General features: G+C 55.5%; 1 protein-coding gene across 1 annotated transcript in view; it reads left to right on the top strand.

Annotated features, from left to right (window-relative positions):
- The first annotated feature begins 1,523 nt into the window (after positions 1-1,523).
- Positions 1,524-27,793, top strand: part of Qsox2 (quiescin sulfhydryl oxidase 2) — a 31,644-nt gene continuing 5,374 nt past the window's right edge. Inside the window, exons 1-11 of the mRNA XM_042681247.1 lie at positions 1,524-1,866; positions 9,572-9,672; positions 11,401-11,449; positions 12,223-12,328; positions 12,514-12,604; positions 14,222-14,367; positions 16,722-16,856; positions 16,987-17,116; positions 19,705-19,827; positions 21,610-21,760; positions 27,571-27,759. Of these exons, the coding sequence (XP_042537181.1) occupies positions 1,563-1,866; positions 9,572-9,672; positions 11,401-11,449; positions 12,223-12,328; positions 12,514-12,604; positions 14,222-14,367; positions 16,722-16,856; positions 16,987-17,116; positions 19,705-19,827; positions 21,610-21,760; positions 27,571-27,759 (1,525 nt within the window). The 5' untranslated portion in view covers positions 1,524-1,562. The remainder of the gene's footprint in view (positions 1,867-9,571; positions 9,673-11,400; positions 11,450-12,222; positions 12,329-12,513; positions 12,605-14,221; positions 14,368-16,721; positions 16,857-16,986; positions 17,117-19,704; positions 19,828-21,609; positions 21,761-27,570; positions 27,760-27,793) is intronic.

The following is a 27,793-nucleotide window of genomic DNA, read 5'->3' as shown; positions in this document are numbered from 1 at the left end:
CTCAGATCTTGTGATCGGTCTCTGTCAGCATCTTGCTTGAACCACTTTCCTCCTGCACAAAATGCCCACGAACATGATTCCAGCTACTACATGCCAAATCAGGGCACAAATTCCATGGGTCCCTTGGATTTTCTACCCTGCAGAGTCTCAACATCCACTTTCACAATACACACAAAGGCCACCAGGCTGTTCAGGAAGAACGCAGTGGGGAAGACCCAAGTCTGTCCTGACCTGGCTTCCACACCCTGCCCCTCACCAGCACTGTTCCTCTGCCTGGGCCACTTGGCCACCTCTCCACTCCTTCTCCAACCAGAGAGGCCTCCCTGACCACCTGTGCAGCACAGCCTCCCAGCAGGCCAGCTCCCTGCCCTGCACCACTGGCAGCCCTTCTTCGGGGGTCTGTCTCCATCTGTACATGCCGGGCTCTGAGTAACATCTACCAGCACAAAAATACTTTTCAAGTTGGGCGCCGGAGGCTCACACCTGCAACCCCAGCTGCTAAGGGAGCTGAGTTCTGAGGATCACAGTTCAAAGCCAGTGGGGGGGGCTGGGAAGGTGGCCCAGTGGTGGAGCGCTTGCCTTGCATGCCTGAGGCCCTGGGTTCGATTCCTCAGCACCACATAAGCAAAAAGAAAAAAAAAAAAGCTAGAAGTGGCGCTGTGGCTCAAGTGGTAGAGCGCTAGTCTTGAGCTGAAGAGCTGAGGGACAGCTCCCAGGCCCAGAGTTCAGGCCCCACGACCGGACCCAAAAAATAAAACCAAAGTCAAAGCCAGCCCGATCAGGAAAGCAAGTCTATGAAACCCTTTCCTCCGATTAAACATCAAAAAGCAGCAAGTGGAGCTGTGGGTCAAGTGCTCAAGGCTTGAGAGAAAAAGCTCAGATGCAGCCCAGGCCCTGGGCGCAAGCCCCGGGACTGGCCCGACACGAGCGAGGGCTTTCCTCTAACGAAGTTCACACGGTGACACGATGAAGAAAGCAGGTCAGTGACTGCACTGGTGTACAGGTCAGCCGCGGCCACTGCGGGCTACGTCAGGTCTCACGCGTGCACCCTGATGCGCGTGGAAATCAGTCCTAAAATGCCACACGGCCGCGTCTCCCGTGCAGTTAGACAGCCCCGAGAGCCGCGTCGAACCTTCTTTTCCAGGAGGCTCCTGAGTGGCAGCTTCCCAAGCCCTGCCAACAGCGACGTGGGCTTCGGTGCATCCTTTCCAACTGCGTCCGGTTCGCAGTTTACAAAACACCTGCAGCCTGGGCCGCGCGAGCCGCGCCCCCCTCCCCAGGCTGCGAGCGCAGGGGGCGGGGCTGGGGCGAGGGGCGGGGCCTGGACGTCACGCCCGGGGCGCGGGGACGTGCCCAGGGGCGGGGCCTGGACGTCACGCCCGGGGCGCGGGGGCGAGCGCAGGGGGCGGGGTGGGGGGAGAGCGGGGCGGAGCCGAGCGTGATCAGGAGCGCGGAGAGCGAGCGCACGGGGCGGGGCCGGATCATGGGGCGGAGCCTGCGCGCGCGGCCACGTGAGGGCGGTTGCCAGGGTGAAAGGTCGGCGCGCCGGCGCCACTCCCAACATGGCGGCGGCCGGGGCAGCGGCGCGCCGCCCGGGAGCCGGAGCGCGGCGCCCGGCCCCGCCTCGGGCCGCGCCGCTGCCGCGAGTGTTGGTGCTGCTGGCGGCGGTGGCGGGGCCGGGCCCGGGCGGCGCGGCGCGGCTGTACCACGCGGGCGAGGACGCCGTGTGGGTGCTGGACAGCGGCAGCGTGCGCGGCGCCACGGCCAACAGCTCGGCCGCGTGGCTGCTGCAGTTCTACTCCTCGTGGTGCGGCCACTGCATCGGCTACGCGCCCACCTGGCGGGCGCTGGCCGCGGACGTGCGAGGTGAGGGCGCCCGCGGGGGGCCGGGCCCGGGGACCCCCGCGCCCCCCGAGGGAGACCCCGGCCCGGAAGCCGCCGCGGGGCGGCCGGGAGCCCGGGGCCGCGCGCGGGGTCGCGCGGTACCGGTGGCGCCCCCGGAGACGCCGCCCGCCGCTCCCGGGAGAGCCGGGTGGTGTGGCTGCGGTGGTCGGCCGCGGGCCCTCCGCCCCGCCGCGCGAGGCGAGCGCTCCCCCCTGGAGCACGGCGCCGCTTGTGCTTGGGTGGTGCTGGGGAATCGAACGCGGGGCCCCGTGCGTGCGAGGGAAAGCGGACTGCAGGAGCTGTGCGGAGCTTCTCCCCGCGCGGCTGCGGGTTGGCCGTCCGCTCGCCACTGTCCGGCAACCCTCTCGTTACAGATCTCACTGGGCAGGAGCTGCAGCAAATTGTTACTCCTCCTTCAGCACCTTGGTTTTTTAGGCCTTTTTTGCCCAACGCGGGTGTGTTGTTGTTGTTGTTTTCTTACTCGTATTTACAAAGAAACTTCTTTCCAAGTGTGCAGTTGCAAGTGACCGACTCTTTAAAACGTGTCCTCTTCGTGTCCAGTGCACTGATGTGTTATTGTTGTAGAGTCTTGCTGTGTGGCTGTAGCTGGCTGGTCCTGAACTCTCAATCCTCATCTCCTACCTTAGCCTACCGAGTTATGGAATCACAAATGCCTGCCGATTCTAATATATATTTTGGAGCTTAAGTTTTCTTAGGTCCTTGGTGAGCACTACGTAGAAATGAGGCCAGAAGCGGGAAGGGACAAAATTGCTAGTAGGTTTGCTTTCTGTTTATCCTTTGAACTCAGGGCCTCGATTTGCTAGACACGCTATCTTCCACTTGAGCCACACTCCAAGATCCCCCTACTGTCCCTACCCTTTTTTGGAAAAAAAAAAAAAAAAGATTCAGTAATAACAATATAAGCATTTTTCTGTTCTTACTGTTGTTCACGAGGAGAAACACAGATATGAAAACAAAGCTGTAGGTAATCCTGGCAGGACTTTGATCACTATATTTGTTGTCCTGGTTTTGGCTTCAGTTTAGTGTCTGAAAAGTAAAAGTCATAACCCAGTTTCAAGCTGGTCTGTGTGTACCAGCCTTTAGAGAAGTCTGAAAGTTGGCCGGTCACATCTGAAATGAGACAGTAAAAACTCCTAAGGACCTAGTGCTTAACTAGGTCCTTAACTTAACTAAAGGAAGATTCCTTAAATGGGCTGACATCTGCCAAGTCAAGACCAGATGGTGGGGCCTGAGACTGAATCTAAAGGTGGCTGAAAGTGAGACCCTGTGGTCTGATGTGACAGACAGGCGCGGTGCGAGGAGGGTGGTCTGGGCTACCCAGCCACAACGTGCCCAGAACTAACCTGGTGGCAAGGCTGCGTGAATGAGGATGTAGCCCTTAGCACTGAGAGGACAGCCCCATTAGAGCCCCAGGATTCTAGGGCTGGGGATGTGGTAGAAATGTACCTGGCCGGCCCTTGCCTAGGCCTGCAGGGTAGAGCCTGGCTCCTGTCAGCCTAAGCCTCAGGTTGGAGATCACTGAATCAAGAGTCACTCCAAAGGCACTGGAGGGCATGGCATGCCCCCTCTACTGTGATGTCATCCACACGGGAGTCTTGCTTTTGGAGACTTTCATAGTGAAAGGCCATCGCCTCTTGCCCTTTGCCTCCTAGGAGATTGATTGTCCTTGGAACCCTTTGTGTACCTCTCTGTAGACTGGACCACAGTGGCACCATCCTCCTGCCCACTTCATGCCTGGTGCCGTGCTCTTGCCCCTCCGGAACCGCCCAGCAGGGAGGGGTGCCCACCACCCTTGGTGACAGGGTTCAGTTTGTGTGCAGTGTGAACAGCACCTGTGACTCCCTCTCCCCCATCCTGCCATGTCTAGGGCTGACTGCTCCCCAGAAGGAGGTTGCCTTCCGAGGGGTCTGAGTGAGCAGAGGATCTGTGCCTACCTACTCCTCCCCATCATCTAACTGGAGGGAACAGAGTGGGGAGGGGTGGCCTGCAGAGGGTGGGCCAACCCCAGCCCAACACCTTCTTCTTTCTTCTTTTCCTTTTTTTTTTGTCAGTCATGGGCCTTGAACTCTGGGCTTGGGCGCTGTCCCTCAGCTCTTCAGCTCAAGGCCAACGCTCTACCACTTGAGCCACAGCGCCACTTCCGGTTTTCTAGTGGTTTATTGGAGATAAGAGTCTCAGGGAGTTTCCTGCCCGGGCTGGCTTTGAACCATGATCCTCAGATCTCAGCCTCCTGAGTAGCTGGATTACAGGCGTGAGCCACTGACGCCCGGCCAACACCTTCTCATAGCGTAGGTTACCTCTGCTCTCTCAGAGATCTAGAGTGAACATTCTGTAGCTCTTCACTGGCCTTTTCAAGTTTGAGGAAATAATTATTTTTCTTTTTAGAAGATGGCTTAGCATTAAAAAGATCTATTGTTTGATGGTGCCAAGGGCCAATCCAGTATTTATGTGGACCCGGTGAAGGCCTGTCACTTGTAAGAACTGTAGAACAAAACAGGCTCTGTTGCTGGAAGTGGTTTGGACTGGGCTCTCATGGTGGCACACTCTGATGCTTGTACTTGTTTTCCTCGGACCGGGTGGTCATGGCAGCTCTCTCTGATGCTTGTGCTTGACCTCTTGGCACCAGAAGCTCTCTGCAGAGACCGGAGAGGATGGGTGCAGGCACTGAAGGTGAGTGTGTATCTTCTGGGGCTTGGACCTCGCCTCCCTTCTCTCCTCACTCGTGGGAGAGCGGGGCACCGGGGGAGGCAAGACAGACCGGTCAATGAGGAGCTCGGTGGGCAGCACATAGCCCAGACGGCTTTTAGAGCTATCCTGCCAGAGGGGCAACACTCTCACGTTCCAGTCCCGTCCACTTACAGTGGCTCTGTGTCCCTGGAGGACAGTGGGAGGCGTGGGTAGAAAGTGCTAGACAGGAAGATGGGCGCAGGCCACACTGCCGTGGGTCCGGAACAATCTGCCCATCACTGTGGTCAGTGTCATGGCCTTCCTGTGTGCCGAGAACAGTGGCTTCTTAGAAATTAGACTACTTGGAGCTCCCGCAGGGCCTGTTACTTGTTTGCTGGAGGGGGTGTAGAGCAGGATCTAGGAGGCAGGCGGTGAGTGTGGGTGCTACAGAACTCATGCCCTGGGGCCTGCCGGTGCTCACCTGGACTCTGGAGCAGGTGAGACAGGCTGGACGGACAGGTAGAGCCAGGAACTCCTGTGGGCCCAGAAATGCCCAGCACAGCCCATGCTGTCAGGGCCATGTGGCTATTTCACAGTTGCCTGAGGCTGAGTGCCAGCTGGCCTCAGGGAGGGGCCTTCCTGAGGAGGCAGCAGACTGAGGCCACGTCTGCTCCTCTTGTCACGCAGGGATGTTTTGATAAGCAAGGCCTTCTAGACTGTGCAGAAGACGGTCAACCTGCACAGCAAGTGTGGCCTTAGGGCTCTGTTGGGCACCAGGCCAGCTCCTCAGAGCTTGCTTTCTTGTCCCCTGTGAGATGCATCAACATTTAACTAAGACAGCATTAACATCATCATTAAGCACTCTTGAACTTGGACGGCCTCATCTGGTTTTGGTTAACTGAACCAAATACTGAAAGTGGAGACCATTGAGACCCAGGCCCATTTCTTGGGGTGGGAACAGAGCATCGAGATTGCCATCCCAGCCTTGGGCAACTGGCAGGCGCTGTGTGCTGGGCCCTGCTTGTGGACACGTGGCTTTGTTCCTGCGAGCACCCTTGTGCCGGAACTTGGAGCTGATCCTCGAGGACCATTGTCCTGCTGGGAATGGCCTGCACACAGAGGAAATGCTCTCAGGACCTGAGATGAGGAACTGGTGATGCTGACATTTACCAAATTCTTCTTGAGGGTAAGAGCCACAATGGAGTATATAGTTCTTCAGGTAGGGCCCCCGAGTTACAGTTAAACTACAGGAGGTGGATTTATCTTCACTGTGGCCTTCTTCTGGAACTGATTGATGCTTAACCTTGTATCAGACTTCCAGACTTGGTCTTTAGAATATGACAGGTAGATGGTAAAGGCTTAATCCTATTAGGTTCAGCAATGTAATTACTTGGCAAATAAATTGAAAAATAACTTGTAGGTCACTCACTGTGTTCAGAGCCTAATTATTATTTCTCAAGTACTTCTAAGCCTGTAGTGCCAGAGTGGTCCAGCTCTTGAGCCAGAAGTGAGAGGTCACGGGGGGAAGTGAGAGGTCACGGGCAGTTGGGTCCCCCTGCTCCCTTTGAAGCCCAGCCAGGCCGCCAGGGAGGACTTCCTGACTCCCAGCTGGCACCCTTTGGCACCACTGTTTAGGGGAACCCCCCTCCTCCCCAGGCAGTGAAAGCGAGCAATTTGCTTTCTGTTTCAGAGCTTCGCCCTGCGCAGCCTGACAGGTGGGAGGGGCCGAGGAGAAAGGTCTGGTTGAAAGAGGTCTAAGCCCCTGAAGCCAGCCCTTTTCAGTGTCCTGCATTTTGTGTGGCAAAATAGGCAGTGTGTCTTTTGTGTGCCATGAATACCATCCATCTGCCGGGTCTCACGACTGGCTTCTTCAGTGACTGCAGCCCGAGTAACTGACAGCCTCCCGTCTGCTGCAGCCCTCCCAATGCACAGGCGCGGCTGGCTTTCAGACAAAGGCCTCGGGAGGCCCAGCACGCCCCTTCCCTGGGACGCCCCTGCTGGATGCGAGCCATTTATCCCGGGGTGGCTCTGCAGGGGACTTGTTGCGTCCCTGGACTCTCGTGAAGCAGGCAGCTGGGCTCACCTCCGGTGGAACTGGACTTTCCTCTCTGCCAGCGTGTTTGCGCTTGCAGGTGGCCTGTGGGTGCCGTCCCAGTTCTCACAGCCATATTGACGTGTGAAACAGCGAGGTCTCCCTCCTCTAGAGGCACGAGGATGAGGAGAAACAGGGTAGCTGGTGGGAAGAGACTGGGTTGGCACAGGCGGTGAGGGAGACCTGGTATGGCGTCTTAAGATTTACAGTGAGCTGGGGAAACAGGCAGGGCTGGCCCAGAGGACCTGGGAGGTTCCCTGTGGCCTGGGTGGGGCCTGGCAAGAGCACCCTGTTCCTGACAGATGGGAAGCCAGAGAACAGGGAGAGCTGGTCTCTGTGCCGATGCCACCACAAACCAGTGGGGGAAATGGGGACAGATAGGCCGGCGGCTTGCCCACCCTCGTGCAGCGGGGAGGTGGCAGGGTCAGCGTTCCATCGCGGCAGGGCTGCTGACAGGCCTCCAGGACAAGAAAGAGGTGCATGTGCAGCTTTCTCAGGCCAGTGAAGAGGTTTGGGGTCAGCTTCGGGTCTGCAAGTTTCCAGTAAACAGAACCAAGACAGTATAGGAGGAGAATGTGGAAATTCCTGGTGCTCAGAATGAGCCGTGGGGACTGCCGCCCGGGTAGGGTGGTGGGCGTGGGAAAGGGGCCCACCCACAGTGCTGCCCAGACTCGGTGCCCCCTCGTGCAGTCACGTGGCTTAGGTGCGTTCTGTTTCTGTGTTCTCTGCCATCTGCCGCTAACTGGATGAGAGTATTAACTGTCCTTCCTCAGTTCTGTGTAACTTGAGACCCTGGGACTATGGGACGGGTGATCCAGGGGTCACTGTGATTTTTTTCCCCCATGCATTTAAAGTGGCCTTGGCACACCAGTTGGTTTCACGTAGCCCACATAAGTGGGAACAGTGTTTGGTCACTGGTAAGAGCTTTCTTGTTTACCCTTAGTTAAAGAGGAAGGTATGACTCCGAAAACTGGAAGTGGCGCTGTGGCTCAAGTGGTAGAGTGCTTGCCTTGAGCTGAAGAGCTCAGGGACAGTGCCCAGGCCCAGAGTTCAAGCCCCACGACCAACAACAAAAAAAAAAAAAAAAAAAGGAAGGTATGTATTGTAAGCAAGTATGGTCTTTTAAGAGGAAGAATGAATTGTGACCTCCCACCTGCCATCGTGGGTTTTTTGCCTGTCCAACCACCATGACTAGCATTCAGAGAAAACTTCCTTAGAAGACTGTCTGAGAGGGCTGGGAAGGTGGCTCAGTCGTGGAGCGCTTGCCTTGCATGCATGAGGCCCTGGGTTCGATTCCTCAGCACCACATAAGCAAAATGAAAAAAGCCGGAAGTGGCGTTGTGGCTCAAGTGGTAGAGCGCTAGCCTTGAGCTGAAGAGCTGAGGGACAGTGCCCAGGCCCAGAGTTCAGGCCCCACGACTGGACCCAAAAAAAAAAAGAAAGAAAGAAAAAAAGACTGTCTGAGCTAGATGTTGAAGAGTCTGTGGAAATAGACCACAACACAGGAACCTAGCCCCATGCACATTTATGGAGAGCAGAGAAGGTGCGGCCCAGGTGTGTGGTCCTCTGCAAGGTGCGGGCAGTCACAGCACGGCCTCCCTCCATCAGGTCGGCAACACTGGGGTCCTGGCTTAAAGGAATGAGTGTGATTTGCTGTGGCAGTGGCCATGTGTTCATAAGGAGCCCTTGCATTTAGAGGTGAATCCGGTAGATGTGGGTATCTGAGATCTTCTGGATGTTTCTAGGAGGGAGGGATTTGGTTGTGTTGCTTACATGTTAGAAATTCTATATAATAAAAATTTTAAGCCAGACACCAGTGGTTCACACCTATAGTCCTACCTCCTCAGGACGCTGATATCTGAAGATCATTGTCCAAAACCATTGAGGGCAGAAAAACTTACACCTGTTATTCTAGCTGCTTGAGAGTCCAAGATCTGAGGATCATGGTTCAAAGCCATCCAAGACAAGAATATTTGCAAAACTCCATCCCCAGATAACCAGCAAAAAAGCTGGACTAGAGGCATGGCTCAGTTGGTAAAGTGCTGGCTATGAGTGAAAAAGCTAAGGGAGTGCACTGGTATTGGCATAAAAATACTTTTAAAAAACAAAACTTTAAAGATAGAAGGAAGTGCTGTGTGCTGCTGCTTTACCGCTGCGGCAGAAGCATCCCTGGGCCCGCGGGAGCACCTGGGATGGGGACTGAACTATGCTAACAGTCCAGTGCGGTCACTGTCCAGACCTGAAAGACCACAGTCACACACAGTGGAGCCACCTGCTCCATTGGAAGTGTCCTAGCCCATCTGACCCCTCTGCAAATGCTGCTTGGTGTCCCTGTGAACAGCTGGCCACTGGCTGCTGACAGCCACTGTGCCCTCTGCATTTCCAAACCATCAGACTGTCTAATTAGAAGACTGCAGCAAGGTACACTGCTGAGTGATTTGCAAGCACGTCAGAAATCAGCTTGCTCTGTTATCAGCGGTAGAAGACCCATCTGGCCAGGTGCTGGTGGCTTATGCCTGTAATCTGAGCTACTCAGAAGACAGAGAAATGCAAAGGATGGAGATTCAAAGCCAGACCAAGTAGGAAGTTCACTAGACTCCATCTCCAAAATAATCAGCATAAAGCTAGGTTGGAGGTGTGGGTCACATGGTAGAGTTCCAGCCAAGCAAACCAACAGCAGGCACAAGCTTGAAGTCCTGAGTTCAAACCATGGTACTGGCACATACATTGAGCTTTGACTGAAATGTTACTCTTCCATCCTGGCCCAGAGTGCTGCAATGCCAGTGTGGAGCATGTGGCCCAGTTCATTAAGGCAGCGGATGCCACCGAGGGTAGGGGAGCTTGCGGTTGGGCCCTCGGGGGAGCTGGAGTGTGGCTGCCCCACTGACGGTCTCTCCCGCCTTGCAGACTGGGCCGCTGCCATCCGAGTCGCAGCTCTGGATTGTGCAGAAGACAAGAACCAGGAAGTGTGCCGAGCCTACGACATCCACTTCTACCCCACCTTCAGGGTAAGCCGCAGCGCTGTGAGCTGGGGTGGCCCGACGCCACAGGGAGTGTGAAAAGCTGAATGACCGCATTTGTAGCGCTGACACTGTCCATGTTTCTGGCTTTCGTGAAGCATGGTAGAAATTTATTTATGTTCTCAGCAGGTCACCTCCTGGGTCACAGAAGTCTGAGTGACTTACTTAGTCCCAGAGGCCTGTGATGGAGGTGGGTCTGTCCATCCGTGAAGTACACTGTCCCCACTTGGACACAGAGTCCCTGCTCCCCACAACCTGCACCTGGGATGAGGGGTCGGTTGAATCCTGGGTCTGCAAGTCAGCCCAGTGTAGCAGTACCTGTTTCTTCCACTAGGGGGCAGAGGTATAACCTGTGACCCCTTTGAAGGTCCACTGCATGTCACCCCTCCCTGTGCAGGGATGTATAGCCACAGAGCTTGCACACAAACACATCTCTGTGATGTAGGCACCTCCGAAGCATGCAGTGCCTTATGCCCCAGATCCTGAAGCCCTTGCAGTTCCTTGCTGTGCCATGAAGTGTGCTGGTAGAATCCCAACCCCATGTGTACGGTCTGGGCGCTCTCACCCTGTATCCAGCCTGCTGCACCGTGCAGGCCCATGCTCACTGACCTGGCAGGCCTGGGCTGCTTCCTGTTTTATTTTGCTTTTAACTTCAGGTCATATCGTGCTGGTTGCAAACTACTGAGCTTTCCTTCTTCCACTTAACTATGATTTTTCCAAGACTAACTCCTGGTTTTGGGTGTTCTGTGGACCGTTGGATTTGTCTGCTCATTCGCCCCTATTGTGTGGTGACCCTGCTGCGGGGTGTTGGACTCTTTTTTTTTTTTTTAATAATTTTTATTGAGATTAGGTGAGATTTTATTAATTACATAAATTTCACAGTATTGTGAGATAGTGATACTTAAAGTCACAAACACACATTATAACCTTCACAAGGCAAATTGTCATCATCATGCTCCATAATGTTTGTGAATTCTATGAGCTTTGACAATACACTTATTTCTCCCTGGCTTTCGCCACCTTGAACAGCACTGCTGTGAGCGCTTTGCACCTGGGACAGGCTCCCTGTGATGGCCTGGGAAGCAGTAGCTGGGCCAGGGGACCCAGGGATGTGGAGGACAGACCCAGTGGGCTGGCCTGTCCCAGAGTGTCTCATGTCTACCTGCGGGATAGGTGCAGCACGAGGCGCACTGTGGGTCATCTGTATTTCCCTGGTGACTTGTGGCCAGCATGTCTTTGTGGCCATATGGGTCTCTGTTTTCAGACGCATGCTTGTGCCATTTGCCGGTGCTTGTCTTGGCCATTTGTACTTCACTTACCAGTGTACAGAAGTCCTTTGGTGAAGAAGGTCCTTAATTTAGTCTGGATCCTTTTCATCTTCTTAGAAGTGCTAGTAGGTGACTCATTCTCCCTATAAATTCTGTGTTGTCGTGGCTGCCCATTTGGCCTCATATTTGATACCAAGAATCGAGGAACGTGTTGTCTTTTATGATTCAGCCCTGTCGTGTTTGGCTTCTAGTCCTGTTGGGTTAGAAATGTACGAAACAGAACTCTGATGAAGTTTAGCCTTGCTCACTGGGGAACACTGGGGTGCAGAGGGACTTGACATGAGCCCTGGGAAAGAGGGCTCTCGCCTTGTTAAGTATTCAATGTATGCACAGCTCTCCATTCCAAGGCCATTTCTTATTTGTTGTGTGTGCTTTTTCCTCCCTCCAGTACTTTAAAGCTTTTACAAAGGATTTTACAACTGGAGAAAGTTTTAAAGGTAAGGACCATGCATTCCGTTAGACTCTTGTGGTTGGGCTCATAAACGTGTTAGTTAGAAGGGCCCTTCCACTCACCATCAGCAAGCAGCACAAGCTGTCAGCCTTTCTGTGAGGAATTCAACCTTAACAGTGTTGATGAGAATTGCTTTTGTGTTTGGCCTTTCTTGGAAAATGCAGCAGTACATTTTTAACTACTTTTTTTTGGGGGGGGGGTCGGTCATGGGGCCTGGGTCCTGTCCCTTAGCTCCTCAGCTCAAGGCAAGCACTTTGCCACTTGAGTTACAGCGCCACTTCCAGTTTTCTGGTGGTTCATTGGAGATAAAGAGTTTCACAGACTTTCCTGCCCTGGTTGGCTTTGAGCCATGATCCTCAGATCTCAGCCTCCTGAGTAGCTAGGATTACAGGTGTGAGCCACCAGTGCCCAGCTAGCTATCGGGTTCTTAACGGGTGAGTAGCACCCACATGAAAGCCCGGAGTGCCCGGCCCCATGGGGCATCATCTGGGAGACACCTGCCGTGCCTGGCATCTGGAGTCTAATCTGCCTGTGTTAGCAGTCGTGTTTGTGAGACTCATCACAGGAGCCGTATCCTCATAAACTTGACCTGTTGCAGCTGCATGGTGAATCCGCACTGTCCAACCCATGCCCTGCCCATCTGCGTAGGGATACTTGCCAGGGTTACTGTGAGTGGTGCTGCTGCCCACTGTGCTGGCCTCGGCTCTGGGGTGGGCAGACGTGCACAGACAAAGCTGTGATCAAGGCTTGCTTCTGCAGGACATGACAGGGAGCTGCAGACAGTCAGACACACGATGATTGACTTCCTGCAGAACCACACAGAAGGCACCCGGCCTCCCGCCTGCCCACCTCTTGACCCAATTCAGTGAGTAGCTCCATTACAGAGGAGGCATGGGGGCTGGGGTGTAGCGCCACTCAGCCAGCAGGCCCTCTTTACTCCCAGCACCAAAAATGTAAAAAGTTGTGAGTGACATGGGCATCAGTGTGTGGTGACAGCCTGCTATGGTCAGGGACATTGAAATCCTTTCTTTTCTTTCTCTTTCCTGAAAGGCCCAGTGATGTCCCGTCCCTCTTGGACAGCCACGGTGGCCGATATGTGGCCATCATGTTTGAAAGCAACGGCTCCTATGTTGGACGAGAGGTACTGTATGGACATGGGCTCAGGGCTGGGCTGTTCCTGGGCTTAGGGCAAGTCAGGTTCGTGGGCAGTAAGAATCACCGAGCATCATTGCTTGTGTTCCTCTCAAGTTCTCGTCAGTTACCAGGATCCTAGGTTATATTTTCAGCCAGTTTACTGGAATGAGGCTTTGAGGGCCGATGGTGTGGCTTCAGTGGTAGAGAACCTTCCTGCGAAACACAAGGCTCGAAAGTTAAACCCCAGTGCTGCAAGAGAAACAACAATGAAAGTGTAGTGTTTGAGGGTAGGCCCTGGCTGCCCCTTCCCTTCAGGCCATTTTTTTTCTCCCTCTGCACTGTCACCAAGCTCTTCTCTTGGCTGGACGCTGGACTCGACTTATTTGCCACCTGCAGGATTCTGCCGATCTTTGTTTCTTCTGTGAGACATTCTGTGGTTCTGAAGCCTCTGATTTTACCAAGTATAAATAAAATCATGACCAGGCACCGGTGGCTCACGTCTGTCATCCTAACTACTCACGAGGCTGAGATCTGAGATCTGTGGTTGAAAGCCAGCCTGGGCAAGAAAGTCCATGAGACTTTTATCTCCAGTTAATCATCAGAAGTAGTGCTGTAGCTCAAAGTGGTAGAGCACTATCCTTGAGTCAGAAGAGCTCAGGGTCAGCATCTAGGCTCTGAGTTCAAGCCCCATGACCAACAAAAAATAAAGATGCCACTCCTGAGACCCCTGTGCCATGGAGACCCGCTGCCGTGCCTGCAGCCTGAGCAGAGCTGGATGGGCACCAGTTACTTGGCTCAATGTGGCCCGAGGCCACCTGGGTCCCAGCTGGACTGACAGCTGTGTTGCTTTTGGAGACAGCCCGGCAGTGAGGGTACATGCCACCCAACTTGGTGGGAGAGCACACGTGGCTGTCAGGGTATAGCTGATAGGTGGTGAAGGTGCTACTTAATCAGTGTAAACTTTGTAGGAGATGTGCTGGCTTTAAAGGTAAAGCAAAATTTCAGTTCTGTCATCTTTGGTCTGGAAACTTGCTAAGTGACCTTGTAGTTTCTGCCCATGGGTGTGCAACCCTTGAGTGGTGTAAAATTGACTAATAAAATGATAGTACAGGGGCTGGGAAGGTGGCTCAGTGGTAGAGCGCTTGCCTTGCATGCCTGAGGCCCTAGGTTCGATTCCTCAGCACCACATAAGCAAAAAGAAAAAAGCCGGAAGTGGCGCTGTGGCTCAAGTGGTAGAGCGCTAGCCTTGAGCTGAAGAGCTGAGGGACAGCGCCCAGGCCCAGAGTTCAGGCCCCACGACCAGACCAAAAAAATAAATAAGTAAAATAAAATAAAAGATAGTGCAGACTCTGGCCTCACTTGGCAAGGTGAAGGCTGAGTGATGGGTGGCGCCTACTCACCTCCATGACTGTGGTGCTGTGGCACTCGTTACCCACTGGGACAAAACTGCACGTCATGCACCAGCAGCCCACAGGCAGGAAGGCCGTGCTGCTGCGCCACGAGGTTCACGTGGACAGTGCCCCTGGCAGAGCGCATCACCTGATGCCCAGTGCCTTTCATCACAGCCTTGTCTGTGAGGTGGACGTCTTCCCGGTGAGGGTGACATGGTCTTTTCCTCTTCCAGGTGACCCTGGACTTGATCCCATATGAAAACATCATGGTGAGCAGGGCACTGGATGGGGACAAGGTGTTTCTGCAGTCACTGGGTGTTTCTTCAGTTCCTTCCTGTTACTTGATTTACCCAAATGGATCTCAAGGAGTAATTAATGTGTAAGCACTAGTTTGGCTTAAGGAATATTTTTTGTGTATGCCAGTCCTGGGACTTGAACTTGGGGCCTGGGTATTGTTCCTGAGCTTTTGTGTTCAAGGTTAGTGCTTTGCCACTTAAGCCCCAACTCCACTTCTGTTTTTTTTTGGGGGGGAGGGGTTTGTTGTTGGGTTTTTTTGTGATTAATTGGCGATAAGAGTCTCATAGACGGCTGGATGATAGTGACTCAGGCCTATAATTCTAGCTACTGAGGAGGCTGAAATCGGAGGATCGCAGTTCAAAGCCAACCCAGGCAGGAAAGTCTGTGAAACTCTTATCTCCAATTACCCACCAGAAGTGGTGCTGTGGCTCAAAGTGGTAGAGTCCTAGTCTTGAGCAGAAAAGCTCATGGACAGTTGAAGCCCCACAGCCAACAACAACAATAAGAAAGTCCTATGAAATATTTGCTATGTTTGGTGGGATCTGAGGAAATCTGTGCCCCTTGGAAAGCAGGCTAAGTCCAGGGACCAAAATCTGAGGAAGCCCTGGACCTGACCACGTTCCCTGTACTTGTCCTGGCCAGGCTCCTGGAATTCATTGTCTGGGTTGCATTTTCATGAGTTTCTAAACAAACCCAAATCCAGGAAGATGTCTCTTTTCTGAATCCTGGCTCCTGGCTGCTCTGTCTGTCCATCGGCTGTGAGCATGGATGCCTGCTCTAAAATGAGAGGCAGGGTAGGCGCTGCCTCAGGAGAAGTGTACAGTGTGTTGACTCACACCTCACGGGCAGTGCTTTACCTAAGAGTGCTAATGAGAGCCGGGTGAGGCCCAGGGTTCTCTCCTCCAGGAGACAGAAGCCCTCATGTGCCCAGTCGTCCCGTCTCTCCCCCTTGGCGCCCCCCCTCCCCACCCACCACCCAGTGTAGTGCCTCTAGCCCCATAGGACAATGCCATGAGCATGAATGAACCTGCAAGCAAGCAGATGGGGAAGCTTGGTGAGGCCCCGCTGCCTCAGGGGAGCCTGTGGCCTCCTGGCTGCTCCTTCTGTGGGAGGGCAGGATGAGGCCTGCTCTGCCTGCCCTGCCCGGGGCTGTCTTTGCCCCTGGCCTCTAGCGTGAAGACCCCTGGTCGTCAACAGACCTCCAGCGGGAGTGCAGTGGGTAAGAATACTGGATTCCCACATCCAGGTCATCCCAGAGCCAGGGTACACCTCAGGCATCGCGCAGGGTTCCTGCCACAGGGGCTTTTCCCCAGCACCTTCAAAGGTTTACAGGACAATGAGGATCCAGCATAGTTCCTTATGGAAAAAGCAGTAGTCAAGGCCAGCTCCTCAGAGGGGAGGGGAGAGCTGGAAAAATCAAGACCAGTCCTAGACAAAATGTCAGTTCCTGTTAGAAAACGGTGAAAGCAGAAAGGGCTGGGCGCATGGCTCAAGGGGTGGTGTACCTGCCTAGCTTGAGTTCAAACCCCAGTCCAGTACTACCAAAAAAGAAGTTGAGGGCAGCTGAGGAGGCGGGAGCTTGTCTCCACAGCTGCTGAGGAGGCGGGAGCTTGTCTGTTTCCACAGCTGCTGTTGGTGCGGCCCTGCTGCGGCCTCAGTGGAAATGGGGAGCTGCACCTGCTTGCCAGGGCTCCATGCTGCAAGTGGTACCCTCCCCAGAACCCTGCAGAGAGCCAAGAGGTGCCACCCCCAGGCCTGGCTTCCAGATGCCTGCTCAGCTGGCAGATTGTAGGCATGTCGGCCAAGGCTCTTAGGCACGTTGAGATCACAGTTGGGATAAAGCTGATCTTAGCAGATGCTCAGACCAGCTTTACCCATGTCTTAAGATCCCGCCAAGCGCCCATGAATCTTCTTATGCCTCTGTAACTCGTCAGTGATCTGTGGATTCTTGTTCTTCTCAAGCGGGAGGACAGCCCTTGAATCCAGCCATGGCCACCGTCCACTGCTGCCTCTGGCCCCTTTGTCTATCTGACATGAGCCCCGAGGGAATACCGCTGTCTTGCAAATGGGGAGTACATCCATAATCATGGGCTAGCTGGTGTCTCACACCTGTAACCCTAGCTACTCTGGAGACTGCGAGCTGAGGATCATGATTTGAAGACAGCCTGGGCAGAACATTATATGAGACTAGCTCCACTTAGCCAGCAAAAAAGCTGGTAGAAGACTAGCTCAGGGTGAAAAGGCTGAACAAGGAAAGCACGAGGCCCTGAGTTGAAGCCCCAGTACCGGTGCCACGTGCCACATACACGTGTGCCAGTACACAGCCCTAACCACGGTGTAGGGATGACCTCATAGTTGTGGTCTCTCACGGCCCCAGGGGGGACAGCCCAGGGCAGCTTCTGGTGTGTGCGGACACCTCCACCTCCTTTCTTGCAGAGCAAAGCCTCTTCGGTCGTTTTTCTCCTCTTATTTGAAGTCATTGCCAGGTGTGAAGAAAAGATCTCTTTCCTTGCCTGAAAAACCAAGCACAGAAGGACACTCAGAGGTGGTAGTTTGGAGAGAATTTGACAGGCACGTATGCGCTTGGGACAGGACGGGGGTGGGGGTGGGGGTGCCCGGGGGCGGTGCCTGCCGGGAAGGACACTCAGACTCCCCTGGCACAGGGGGTTTACAGATCTGACTTTCCCGTTGTCCATCTCAGGGCCAAGCTGTACATGGCAGACCTGGAATCCGGGCTGCACTATCTACTGAGAGTGGAGCTGGCCAGCCACAGGTCCCTGGCTGGAGTGGAGCTGAAGACCCTCAGAGACTTTGTGACCATTGTGGCCAAGGTACGGGACAGCTGGGTGGCCAGGGGCTCTGTAGGAGGGAGCCCACCTCGGGTAGATATCCCACCTTCCTTCCAGTGGCTTCCTCCTGCATTGTGATTCCTCAGTCTGTTTCCTGGATGCCTACTGTGTGCCTGAGGCAGGTAGAGATTTGGAGCCGAGAGGCTGGGGACACACTGAGCGTATTTAAAGGGCTGGACTCTGGCTGCCTGGAGAGGGGAGGGCACGGACCTCACACCCCAGGTCAGGGAGGTTCAGGTGTTTTGAACTGGGGGCTGCATGGTGGCTTGAGAAACAGTGGGTAGCTTGTGTGGATGTGGCGTTGTAGAGGTCCTGGGAGCTTACCACTTCCTACTACCCCACCAAAAATGTGTCTCAAACCAGGCTAAGGCTGCCAGGGGAGAGGAGTCAGGGTCCTCTAGTGCCTAGGTCAAGCTGTGGAGGAGCACCTGAGAGGTGGCCAGGATGCCTGAAGTCTTCCAGAAGCTGTGTGAGGAAATCCTTTCCAGGCACGGGGTGTGGAGCCCAGCCTTGGTGAGGGTGAAGGGGGACCTGACCAGGCTTTGATGACCAAATACCACCAGCTTGCCAAAGGTACGCACTCCCCAGCCAGCCCGAGCCGGACAAGTGGTCCAGGGTGCTGAGCAGAGTGCTGTGCTGGAAGGTTCAGACAGCGCCAAGAGCGGGATCCCAGACCCAGGGGCAGAGGGCCAGGACGGTGCCAGGGCCCTGCAGGGGACGGCGGCTGTTGACACAGCGCCCCCCGGGCCAGCCAGGACACCTCGGCTTGGCTGGGTCCCTGATGTAGGGTTACTTGGGTACTGAGGCACGTGGTATCAGCCTTAGGCTCCCACCAAGAACTTGTAGCCTCATGGTTCAGAATCAAGCGTGTGTTGTCTTCTGGGTCCAGATGTTATTTTGGCAGAGATGAGGGAAGAAGGCCATCCTGGTCCCTGAGCAAAAGCCCAGGCCTGCATGCTGTTGACCACAGCAGCTCTTTAGCCTGACTGCAGCCCTGATGCCCTCTGAACTCTGGCACAGCCCACCCCAAGCCACCTCCCCTGACCCTGCTGCTGGGCCCAGGTCTGTGCAGTGAGCACAGGTATAACACCACTGCCACCAGCTCCAGGCTCCCCAGCTAGCTCAGGCCGGAGGGCGGCTCCACAGGGGTAGGAGTAGAGCACTACTCTAACCAGAGGGCTGGACCCCAGGGGACCATTTCTGTTTAGCTATTTGGATAGCTACTTACAGTAGGATATAGGAAAGCAAAAGAAGTTGAATTTATATTTAAATAAACAATGCATTGTATGACATTTCAGACAAAGAAGTGAATACTGTTTGTTTGTTTGTTTGTTTATTTATTGCATCTGGTCGTGGGGCCTGAACTCTGGGCCTGGGCGCTGTCTCTCAGCTCTTCAGCTCAAGGCTAGCGCTCTACCACAGCGCCACTTCCGGCTTTTTTCTTCTTGCTTATGTGGTGCTGAGGAATTGAACCCAGGGCCTCAGGCATGCAAGGCACACGCTCTACCACTGAGCCATCTTCCCAGCCCCAGAAGCGAATACTGTTTAGAGAGACTTCTTTTATACCCATTGTGCTATTCAGAGTTGAGGCCGCGCAAGCGGGCCCCATTTGTTTAAGAAAATGCCCCACTTACCTGCCTAGCCTGACCTCGCTGCAGCTCCGTACTGGTGCCCTGTGTGTACAGCCTTCCCCCTCCCCCAGGACGTGCGGCTCCGTGTTCCTTCCCTCCTGGCCTTTCTCCTTCCGGTCAGCCAGGGCCAAGGTAGAGGGTGGGGGCCTCATAGGTGATGGAACCCTGAGATCACAGCTGACCATCAATGACCATTTGAAAGTTTACCCAGGTATCTGAAAACAAATTCATTTCTGGTCAGTTTAGGAAAAGAACTGTTTTAGTGTTAAAATGTACTACTTCCAAGTTCCTTAAGCAGGAATGCTGCACAGGGCATCAGTGCCTTTAGAAGGCCAGCAGCCCTTGACAGTCGGATACTGCCACATTCTGTGACTGGGTCTTCCACCCTGAAGTAGCCACCCGGTGTGTGAACAGGTAGAGAGGCGAGGTGGTGGGGTGCCAGTGGTTCATGCCGGTAACCCTAGCTACTCCAAAGGCGGAGATCACAGTTTGAAGCCAGCCCAGTCAGGAAAGACCATGACTCTCAGCTCCAATTAACCACTAAAAAGCTGGAAGTGGCACTGTGGCTCAAGTGGTAGAACACTAGCCTTGGGCACAAAAGCTCAAGGACAGTGCTCAGGCAGGCCCACAGTTCAAGCTCCAGGGCTAGCAAAAAAAAAAAAAAAAAAAAAGGGAAAGGCATAGGTGGTCAAGATGCAGAGGGCAAGCTGGAGAATGGGGTGGTGGTCGCCATCTACCCTGTACCACCTGGGTCTCCCGTCATGGAACCCTGGTTCTGAGAGCAGCCCCCTCTTAGTTCTCAATGGAGTCCCTTGGTGTGGGTCTTAGATTGGGTTCTTTGTGCTCTGCCACCTGGACCACAGCCCACTGAGGTCCCCTGGGGTTCCGGGGTGCACGAGTGCTCTGCGGAGCACTTAGGCTGTATCCTTCCTCACGCAGCTGTTCCCTGGCCGACCTCCTATCAGGAAGCTGTTGGAGATGCTGCAGGAGTGGCTGACCACCCTGCCTCTGGACAGGATCCCCTACAATGCCGTCCTTGACCTGGTCAACAACAAGATGCGGGTGAGTCCTAGACCCCTGTCCAGCACGGGCGCCCCTACAGGCTACAGAGCTTCACCTCTCACCCTCGCCTAATGTGCATCTTCCTGCCTGCCTGCACTCAGGACCCGTGGTCTACAGGGGGGAAAAAACCTTACTTCCCTGCGCTGTCACCTGGGGCCCACAAGGCAGACTCCTGTCTTCTTTTGAGGGTGAGCAGGCCCACTGCATTCACAGGTCCGTTTCCCGGACAGCACCAGGTTACCCTTGCCTGCCCAGTGCGTACCGGTGCAGGTCACACTGAAGGCTCCGGTTTAAGGGCTGGTAGCCATGGGCACACTGTGACAGCTATCTTGTGGGGAGCAGCACTAGGGTTTTGGGAGTTGCCTTGGGTTTCTTGGGGGTCGTGGGGGTTGGCACAGGGTCTCTGTGGTCCTTCTGCCTCAGCTTCCCAAGTGTCAGGATTATAGCTCTGTCTACCACATCTGCCTTGGTCTGTTTTTGTTTTAACTTCACTAAGCTCTAATTTTTCCATACCTAGTGGTGATGTGTTTGGTGAGCGTGGAAGGTTCCAGAGACAGTCCCTTGGATTACCCTGTATGGTCTCCCTCCTGCTGCCCGTCTCTGGCCCTGAGTTTGACTGTCAGCCACACCTCTGACTGAGCTAGTGTTGCAGACCTCTGGCCAGGGAATCTGCGCACAGCACTGCCTGCTCTGTCTTATGGCAGCGTCTGAGAAACACACAGTGCTGGGCTCTCACCTTTATCTTTCTTGCACTTTCTCTCCACACTTTGGGCTGCTGTGCTGTCCTGCAGCATGACATAGATGTGGTGGATGTGGCGCCCAGAGGCCCTCGGGAGGCAAGATAGGTCCTAGCACCCACCAGAGGAAACAGACTGCGTGAAGCCTGGGCAGTCGGGGTGCACTGGGCCCCTGTCCCCTCGGGCCCTCTGCTCTTGAGCCGCACTTTTGCCTCTGCAGAGTGTGCATACCATGCCACTTGAATTGTTTATGGGTAGCTCTTTGTGGTTCCTACATCAAAATGGATCCGGTGTAAAAAGAAGGGAGGGCCAGGCATCAGCAGCTCACACCTGTAATCCTAGCTACTCAGGAGCTCTGAGGATCTTGGTTTGAAACCAGCCCAGGCAGGAAAATCTGTGAGACTCCTATCTCTAATTCAGCCCCTCAAGCAAAAAAGCTAAGGAACAGTGCCCAGGCCCTGAGTTTAAGCCCCAGGACCAGCACCAAAAAAGAGGAGGAGAGTAGGGGAAGGTGGGGCCTTTCGTGCTTAATATTGTTTATCAAGACACAGATAGGCCTTCCTCTCCAGCCAGAGATTGAAAAAGGGCAGCTGTGGGCTGGGCTGACTGAGCAGTAGTAGGCCTCTCTGTTCTTAGACTCTCTCAGTGCTGTCACATTTATCAGTTCCAAGAGTGTCGCCTCACTAGGGTTAGAGGCCCAGGTCTGTTGTGCACGTGAAAAGCTTAGTTTTGTTTTTGTTTTTAATCTTTATTTTTTTTCTGGTATTGGCTTCACACTCTTGTTCAGCTTTTTCTACTCAGGGCCTAGAGCTTTTCAACTTGAGCCACACCTCCAGTCCCAGCTTTCTGCTAGTGAATTGGAAAAAAGAATCTAACAGATTAATGTGTCCTGGCTGGCTTCGAACCATGATCTTCAGATTTTAGTCTCATGAGTAGCTGGGGTTATAGACCTGAGCCACAAGCGCCTGGCCCAGGGAGGAGGTTTTGATGAATGACACTACCTGCCCTCAGTGGTTGTCTTATGTCCCTTGTTCTTCTTCCCCAGATATCCGGAGTCTTTCTCACCAGCCATGTAAAGTGGGTGGGATGCCAAGGCAGCAGACCTGAGCTGAGGGGCTACCCCTGCTCCCTCTGGAAGCTCTTCCACACTCTGACAGTTGAGGCCTCGACCCACCCAGAAGCACTGCTGGGCACAGGTACACCATCCCCTGACCAGCACAGGCCTGGCCAGCGTGGCACTAGCCATTCAGTGCAGCTCACATGTCACAGGAAGCCCTGGGAGGGCTTGTCTCACCGTCCACTACGTACGGTGCCACCCACGTGCCCACAGGCACGTAAGCGGGAGGGTGGGGAGTGTTCTCTCAGAATATCCACAGAAGTGCCACCCGCCATGGCTGTGGGTTCCACTCTCTGTAACTTACAAGCACACCATTTACCTAGAAAAACATGGATGGGTGAGACCTCCTCGGATAGGTGTATCAGTTATCAATTGCTGCATAACAAATTCCCCCCAATTGAGCAGCTTAAGCCATCCCAGCTTTATTTTCTCTGTTACTTGGGTCAGAATCCAGGTGTGGCTTAACATGGGTGCTCTGCTTCGGGCTGAGGCCCAGGCCTCAGCCAGGGTGGACTGGGCGCAGAGCGGTCTCTTCTTTATTCCTTTCCATGGGACCTGTCACCTGTGGCCAGCTTCATAAGAGCCAGCGGCTGGAGAAGCCCGGTGCTCACTGGCCAACCCTGGTTGGAAGCAAGTTGCTGGCCCACCCCGCTCCCAGGGGAAGGGCCTCGGCCAAATCTGAGGCTAAGGGGCAGAGGTGGGAGCTCCACAGAAGGGTTTGATGGTGTTACAGAACATAAAGACAAACCACCTCTGCTTCCTTCTTCACAGGGCATGGTGTGCGCTGGGTTTTGTGTCCCCGCCCCAGCAGGCCCAGGCAGCTGTGGCAGTAGACATGTGTCTGATGGCGGCTATGTTGAGTCTCGGGTCCGTGTGCGCCTACATTAAGCCAAAGCCCAGTCCTTTGGCTTAGGCAGAGTGTCCTGCTGTCCAGAAGCACTGCAGACCCCTTGTTGCCTTTGCCACGGTGCAGAGTGCTGTGGTATACATCAGGGCCACCCTGTCCGCTCAGCACTCGGGGTCAGAGCAGTGTGCTGTAGACTAGGTTAGGTAGGTCATTCCATGGGCTCCTTCCCGCAGCTGTGGCCATCTGAGGCACCTCGCATTCAGGGGACCTAGGGTTGCTCTCACTCCCCAGGCCAGTCCCAGCATCCTGCTGGCTGGCACCAGGGTGAGGAGGAGCTGGGCACTGAGGAGGTTGCTCGGCACCAAGTGGTAAGGAGGATACTGGACACACGGTGAGGAGGACTCTGGATGCAGGGTGAGGACTCTGCACGCAGGGTGAGGAGGACGCTGGATGCAGGGTGAGGAGGACGCTGGACGCACGGTGAGGGGGACGCTGGACGCAGGGTGAGGACGCTGGACGCAGGGTGAGGAGGACTCTGGACGCAGGGTGAGGAGGACGCTGGACGCAGGGTGAGGAGGACGCTGGACGCAGAGTGAGGAGGACGCTGGACGCACGGTGAGGACGCTGGACGCAGGGTGAGGACGCTGGACGCAGGGTGAGGGGGACGCTGGACGCAGGGTGAGGGGGACGCTGGACGCAGGGTGAGGAGGACGCTGGACGCAGGGTGAGGACGCTGGACGCAGGGTGAGGACGCTGGACGCAGGGTGAGGACGCTGGACACGGTGAGGACGCTGGACGCAGGGTGAGGACGCTGGACGCAGGGTGAGGACGCTGGATGCAGGGTGAGGACGCTGGACGCAGGGTGAGGAGGACGCTGGACGCAGGGTGGGGACGCTGGACGCAGGGTGAGGAGGACGCTGGACGCAGGGTGAGGGGGACGCTGGACGCAGGGTGAGGGGGACGCTGGACGCAGGGTGAGGAGGACGCTGGACGCAGGGTGAGGAGGACGCTGGACGCAGGGTGAGGACGCTGGACGCAGGGTGAGGACGCTGGACGCAGGGTGAGGAGGACGCTGGACGCAGGGTGAGGGGGACGCTGGACGCAGGGTGAGGACGCTGGACGCAGGGTGAGGACGCTGGACGCAGGGTGAGGAGGACGCTGGACGCAGGGTGAGGGGGACGCTGGACGCAGGGTGAGGGGGACGCTGGACGCAGGGTGAGGGGGACGCTGGACGCAGGGTGAGGGGGACGCTGGACGCAGGGTGAGGGGGACGCTGGACGCAGGGTGAGGGGGACGCTGGACGCAGGGTGAGGGGGACGCTGGACGCAGGGTGAGGACGCTGGACGCAGGGTGAGGACGCTGGACGCAGGGTGAGGGGGACGCTGGACGCAGGGTGAGGGGGACGCTGGACGCAGGGTGAGGGGGACGCTGGACGCAGGGTGAGGACGCTGGACGCAGGGTGAGGACGCTGGACGCAGGGTGAGGACGCTGGACGCAGGGTGAGGAGGACGCTGGACGCAGGGTGAGGGGGACGCTGGACGCAGGGTGAGGGGGACGCTGGACGCAGGCTGATGGGGACGCTGGACGCAAGGTGAGGACGCTGGACGCAGGGTGAGGGGGATGCTGGACGCAGGGTGAGGAGGACGCTGGACGCAGGGTGAGGACGCTGGACGCAGGGTGAGGACGCTGGACGCAGGGTGAGGAGGACGCTGGACGCAGGGTGAGGGGGATGCTGGACGCAGGGTGATGGGGACGCTGGACGCAGGGTGAGGACGCTGGACGCAGGGTGAGGGGGATGCTGGACGCAGGGTGAGGAGGACGCTGGACGCAGGGTGAGGAGGACGCTGGACGCAGGGTGAGGACGCTGGACGCAGGGTGAGGAGGACGCTGGACGCAGGGTGAGGACGCTGGACGCAGGGTGAGGAGGACGCTGGACGCAGGGTGAGGAGGACGCTGGACGCAGGGTGAGGACGCTGGACGCAGGGTGAGGGGGATGCTGGACGCAGGGTGAGGACGCTGGACGCAGGGTGAGGGGGATGCTGGACGCAGGGTGAGGAGGACGCTGGACGCAGGGTGAGGACGCTGGACGCAGGGTGAGGACGCTGGACGCAGGGTGAGGGGGACGCTGGACGCAGGGTGAGGACGCTGGACGCAGGGTGAGGAGGACGCTGGACGCAGGGTGAGGACGCTGGACACGTCAGGAAACTTTGTGTCACACTCGCCCCTCTGACCACATCCTGCTGGTATATACAGAACTCAGGGCTGGGAGATGGATGCTGCCTGTCTAAAGCACAAAGTCACATTGCAAAAATGACCTAGGTCAAAGGTCATCTTTACCCTCTCTCCTCAGGACAGTGAGGGTTACAGTTTCCCAGAGTCCAGCAAGGAAGGGTGGCTCTTAAACCCATACTCCCAAGAGAATCAGAAAAAGGGAGAAAAAAAGATCAGAGGGAATGCCTTGGGAATAATCAAGAGGAACTGAAATCAGAACGGGGTTCAACATGATTTAATGCACAGACCATCCAGGCCCATTCCTGAAAACATGAGGCAATCCCATCTGGGGGCTCTGGAGAGAAAGGTGGAGCCCGCCTGGGGGCCCCTGTGTGTGACTAAGAGGAGAGCTTGAAGGCAGCGCATGAGGGCCAGTGACAGGTCCTGGGACACTCCGTGCGGCCCGACGGCAAAGCTGGCTCAGGACCCTGTTCCAGCTGGTGAGAAGCTGGACTGTCCCACAGAGGCTCGGCGCTCCTCCCGTCGCCGTGAGGAATTGGGTCAGACAGCATGGGATTAAGTCTTGGAGGTTTTCTTTCCTTATTGCACATTTAAGCCCCATCTCCTAAAGCGCCAGCCACGCATCCTAATCCTCCCCCAGGTAGAGGTTTAGGGTTCGTGTCCACTTTAAAGATTAGGCCCCGGGCAGGCGGCACAGTGGCTCCTCGGGAAGAGAAGGGGATTACCGCAATGCCAGGCAGATGTCTGGAGACCTCCTCCTTGTGGACGAGGTCAGGCGGCCTGGTCACAGCCAGTGCCCTGCCTCACCCTGGCACCGCCTGCCGCCTGGAGGATGCTCACTGCCAGCCAGACTCCATAGTGTGCGGCCTCTCACCTTCTCTGAGGGCATGGACCAGGAGCCTAGTGGTCAGTCCAGACCCAGGGCCTCTGGCTGACAGATACCACCTGGGCCTGCTATGGACAGCTGGCTCCACCGTCTTACAGAGAACAACCTGGTCACTCCACTGAGTTTTATTTTGTTTCGTTTTTTGCTTTGTTATGTTGTACCAGTCCTGGGGCTTGAATTCTGGTTCTTTCAGGGTTGTTTTGTTTTGGTTTGTTGTACCAGTCCTAGGGCTTGAACCATGGGCCTGGGCGCTATCCCTGAGCTCTTCAGCAAAAGGCTAGTGTTCTACCACTTTGACCCACAGTGCCACTTTCAGTTTTCTGGGTGGCTAATTGGAGATAAGAATCTCACGGACTTTCCTGCGTGGGCTGTCTTTGAACCTCAATCCTTGGATCTCAGCCTCCTGAGTAGCTAGGATTATAGGTGTGAGCCAATGGTACCTGCCTCTTTTTGAAATTTTTATTTATTGTGGTACTGAAATTTAAAATCAGGGCTTCGTACTTGCTTGGTAAGTGCTCTACCCTAAGACACACCTCCAGTCATTTTTGCAGTGTTTTTGTTGGTTTGGTGTGGTTTGGTTTGATGCTGGTATCTGGTACCAAGACTTGAGCTCTTTTGCTTGGCTTTTTTTTTTTGCCCACGCTGGCTTTGAACCAAGGTCCTCTGATCTCAGCCTCCTGAGTAGCTAGGTTTATAAGTGTGAGCCACTGGTGCCCTGCTTGTAAGGATTATTTTAGAGTCTTGATTCTTACCAGGCACACACCTGAAGCAATCCTTTTGTTGCTTCCTGCCATAGCTGGGTATGCAGCTAGGTCTTGCTGAACCCCCTGCCCCCCAGCTTTTTTGTGTTGAGATGGCATCCTTTGGACTCCTCTGCCTCATGGCCTGGCCCCTCCTGATCTCCGGAGGAGAGACAGGATGATGGGGTTGAGATGGGGTCTTACATGTACATTGCTGAGCCTCCTAGCACATCCTCCCCGTTACCTAAGCTTATGGGTGTGAACCACTGGCATGCAGCTTGAACTCAAGGCCTGAGCTTTACCACTTGAGCCATAGCTCTGCTTCTTCCAGCTTTTTGGCGGTTAATGGGAGATGAGAGTCTCACGGACTTTGCTATCTGGGCTAGCTTTGAACCACGGTTCTCAGTGCTCTCAGCCTCCTGTGTAGCTGGGATTACAGGTGCCCAGATTTACTGGTGCCCAGCTTGACTTTCCCATTTTGAGAGTCTTTCTATGTAGCTTAGAGTGGACTAGAACTCACTACGTAGCCCAGGCTGTCCTTGAACTCAAAATCCTCTTGTCTTAGTCTTCCATGTGCTGGGACTACACGTGTGTGCCACCAGCAGGTTGTTTGCTTTTCAAATCACCACCTTTTGGAGGGGTTCCGCCGTCGTGAAGAGTGCAGTCTCCTGTGGACTGGCTGTCACGCCGGCCCCCTGAGGCACCCTGGCTGCTGCCCGTCCGCCCGGGAAAGTCACCCTTCCACAGCAAAGGGGCAGCGGATGGCCTTGCTGCCCCAGCAGGGCCCACACCGCCTGCGGGTGCTGCTGTGGGTCAGGAGAGATCACGCACAGCTGGCAGGCCCTGAGGCCAAAGCAGAGGCAACCGTGAGCCTGGCCAAGGGGTGTTGACACGTCCCTTTTAAGGACCTGCGAGAGTCTGAATGTCTGAATGCTTGAGCTCAGTCGTAGTGCTCACTAGATCTCCATGCTGGTGGCAGGCTTCCTGTCTGGTATGGGTACTGTTGAGCCATGCGTAGGAACACTCTTGCACACCTGCTTGTGCTAGGTGTCGGGGCTGTATGCACAGGCTGCTCTGTGGAGACACGGGCCGCCTGTGAACACTGAGACTTGTCTCTCGAGAGCAGTGGCACAAGCTGGACTGGATGGCGGTGGGCTCCAGCGCCCTGGCTTTTTCCCCTGCAGGCCTTGAGGACGACCCGGGGGCTGTGCTGCAGACCGTGAGGAGGTACATCCACACTTTCTTTGGGTGCAGAGAGTGTGGCGAGCACTTTGAGGCAATGGCCAAAGAGTCTCTGGACACAGTGAAGACACTCGACCAAGCCGTCCTCTGGCTGTGGAGGAAGCACAATGCCGTCAACAGCCGCCTGGCAGGTGAGTGAGGCCGGCGCCCGAACGGCCGCCGGGC

This window comes from Dipodomys spectabilis, unplaced genomic scaffold, assembly GCF_019054845.1.
Source record: "Dipodomys spectabilis isolate Male_0828 unplaced genomic scaffold, ASM1905484v1 ptg000067l, whole genome shotgun sequence".
NCBI lineage: Eukaryota > Metazoa > Chordata > Mammalia > Rodentia > Heteromyidae > Dipodomys > Dipodomys spectabilis.
This window is presented reverse-complemented; position numbering and strand designations above follow the sequence as displayed.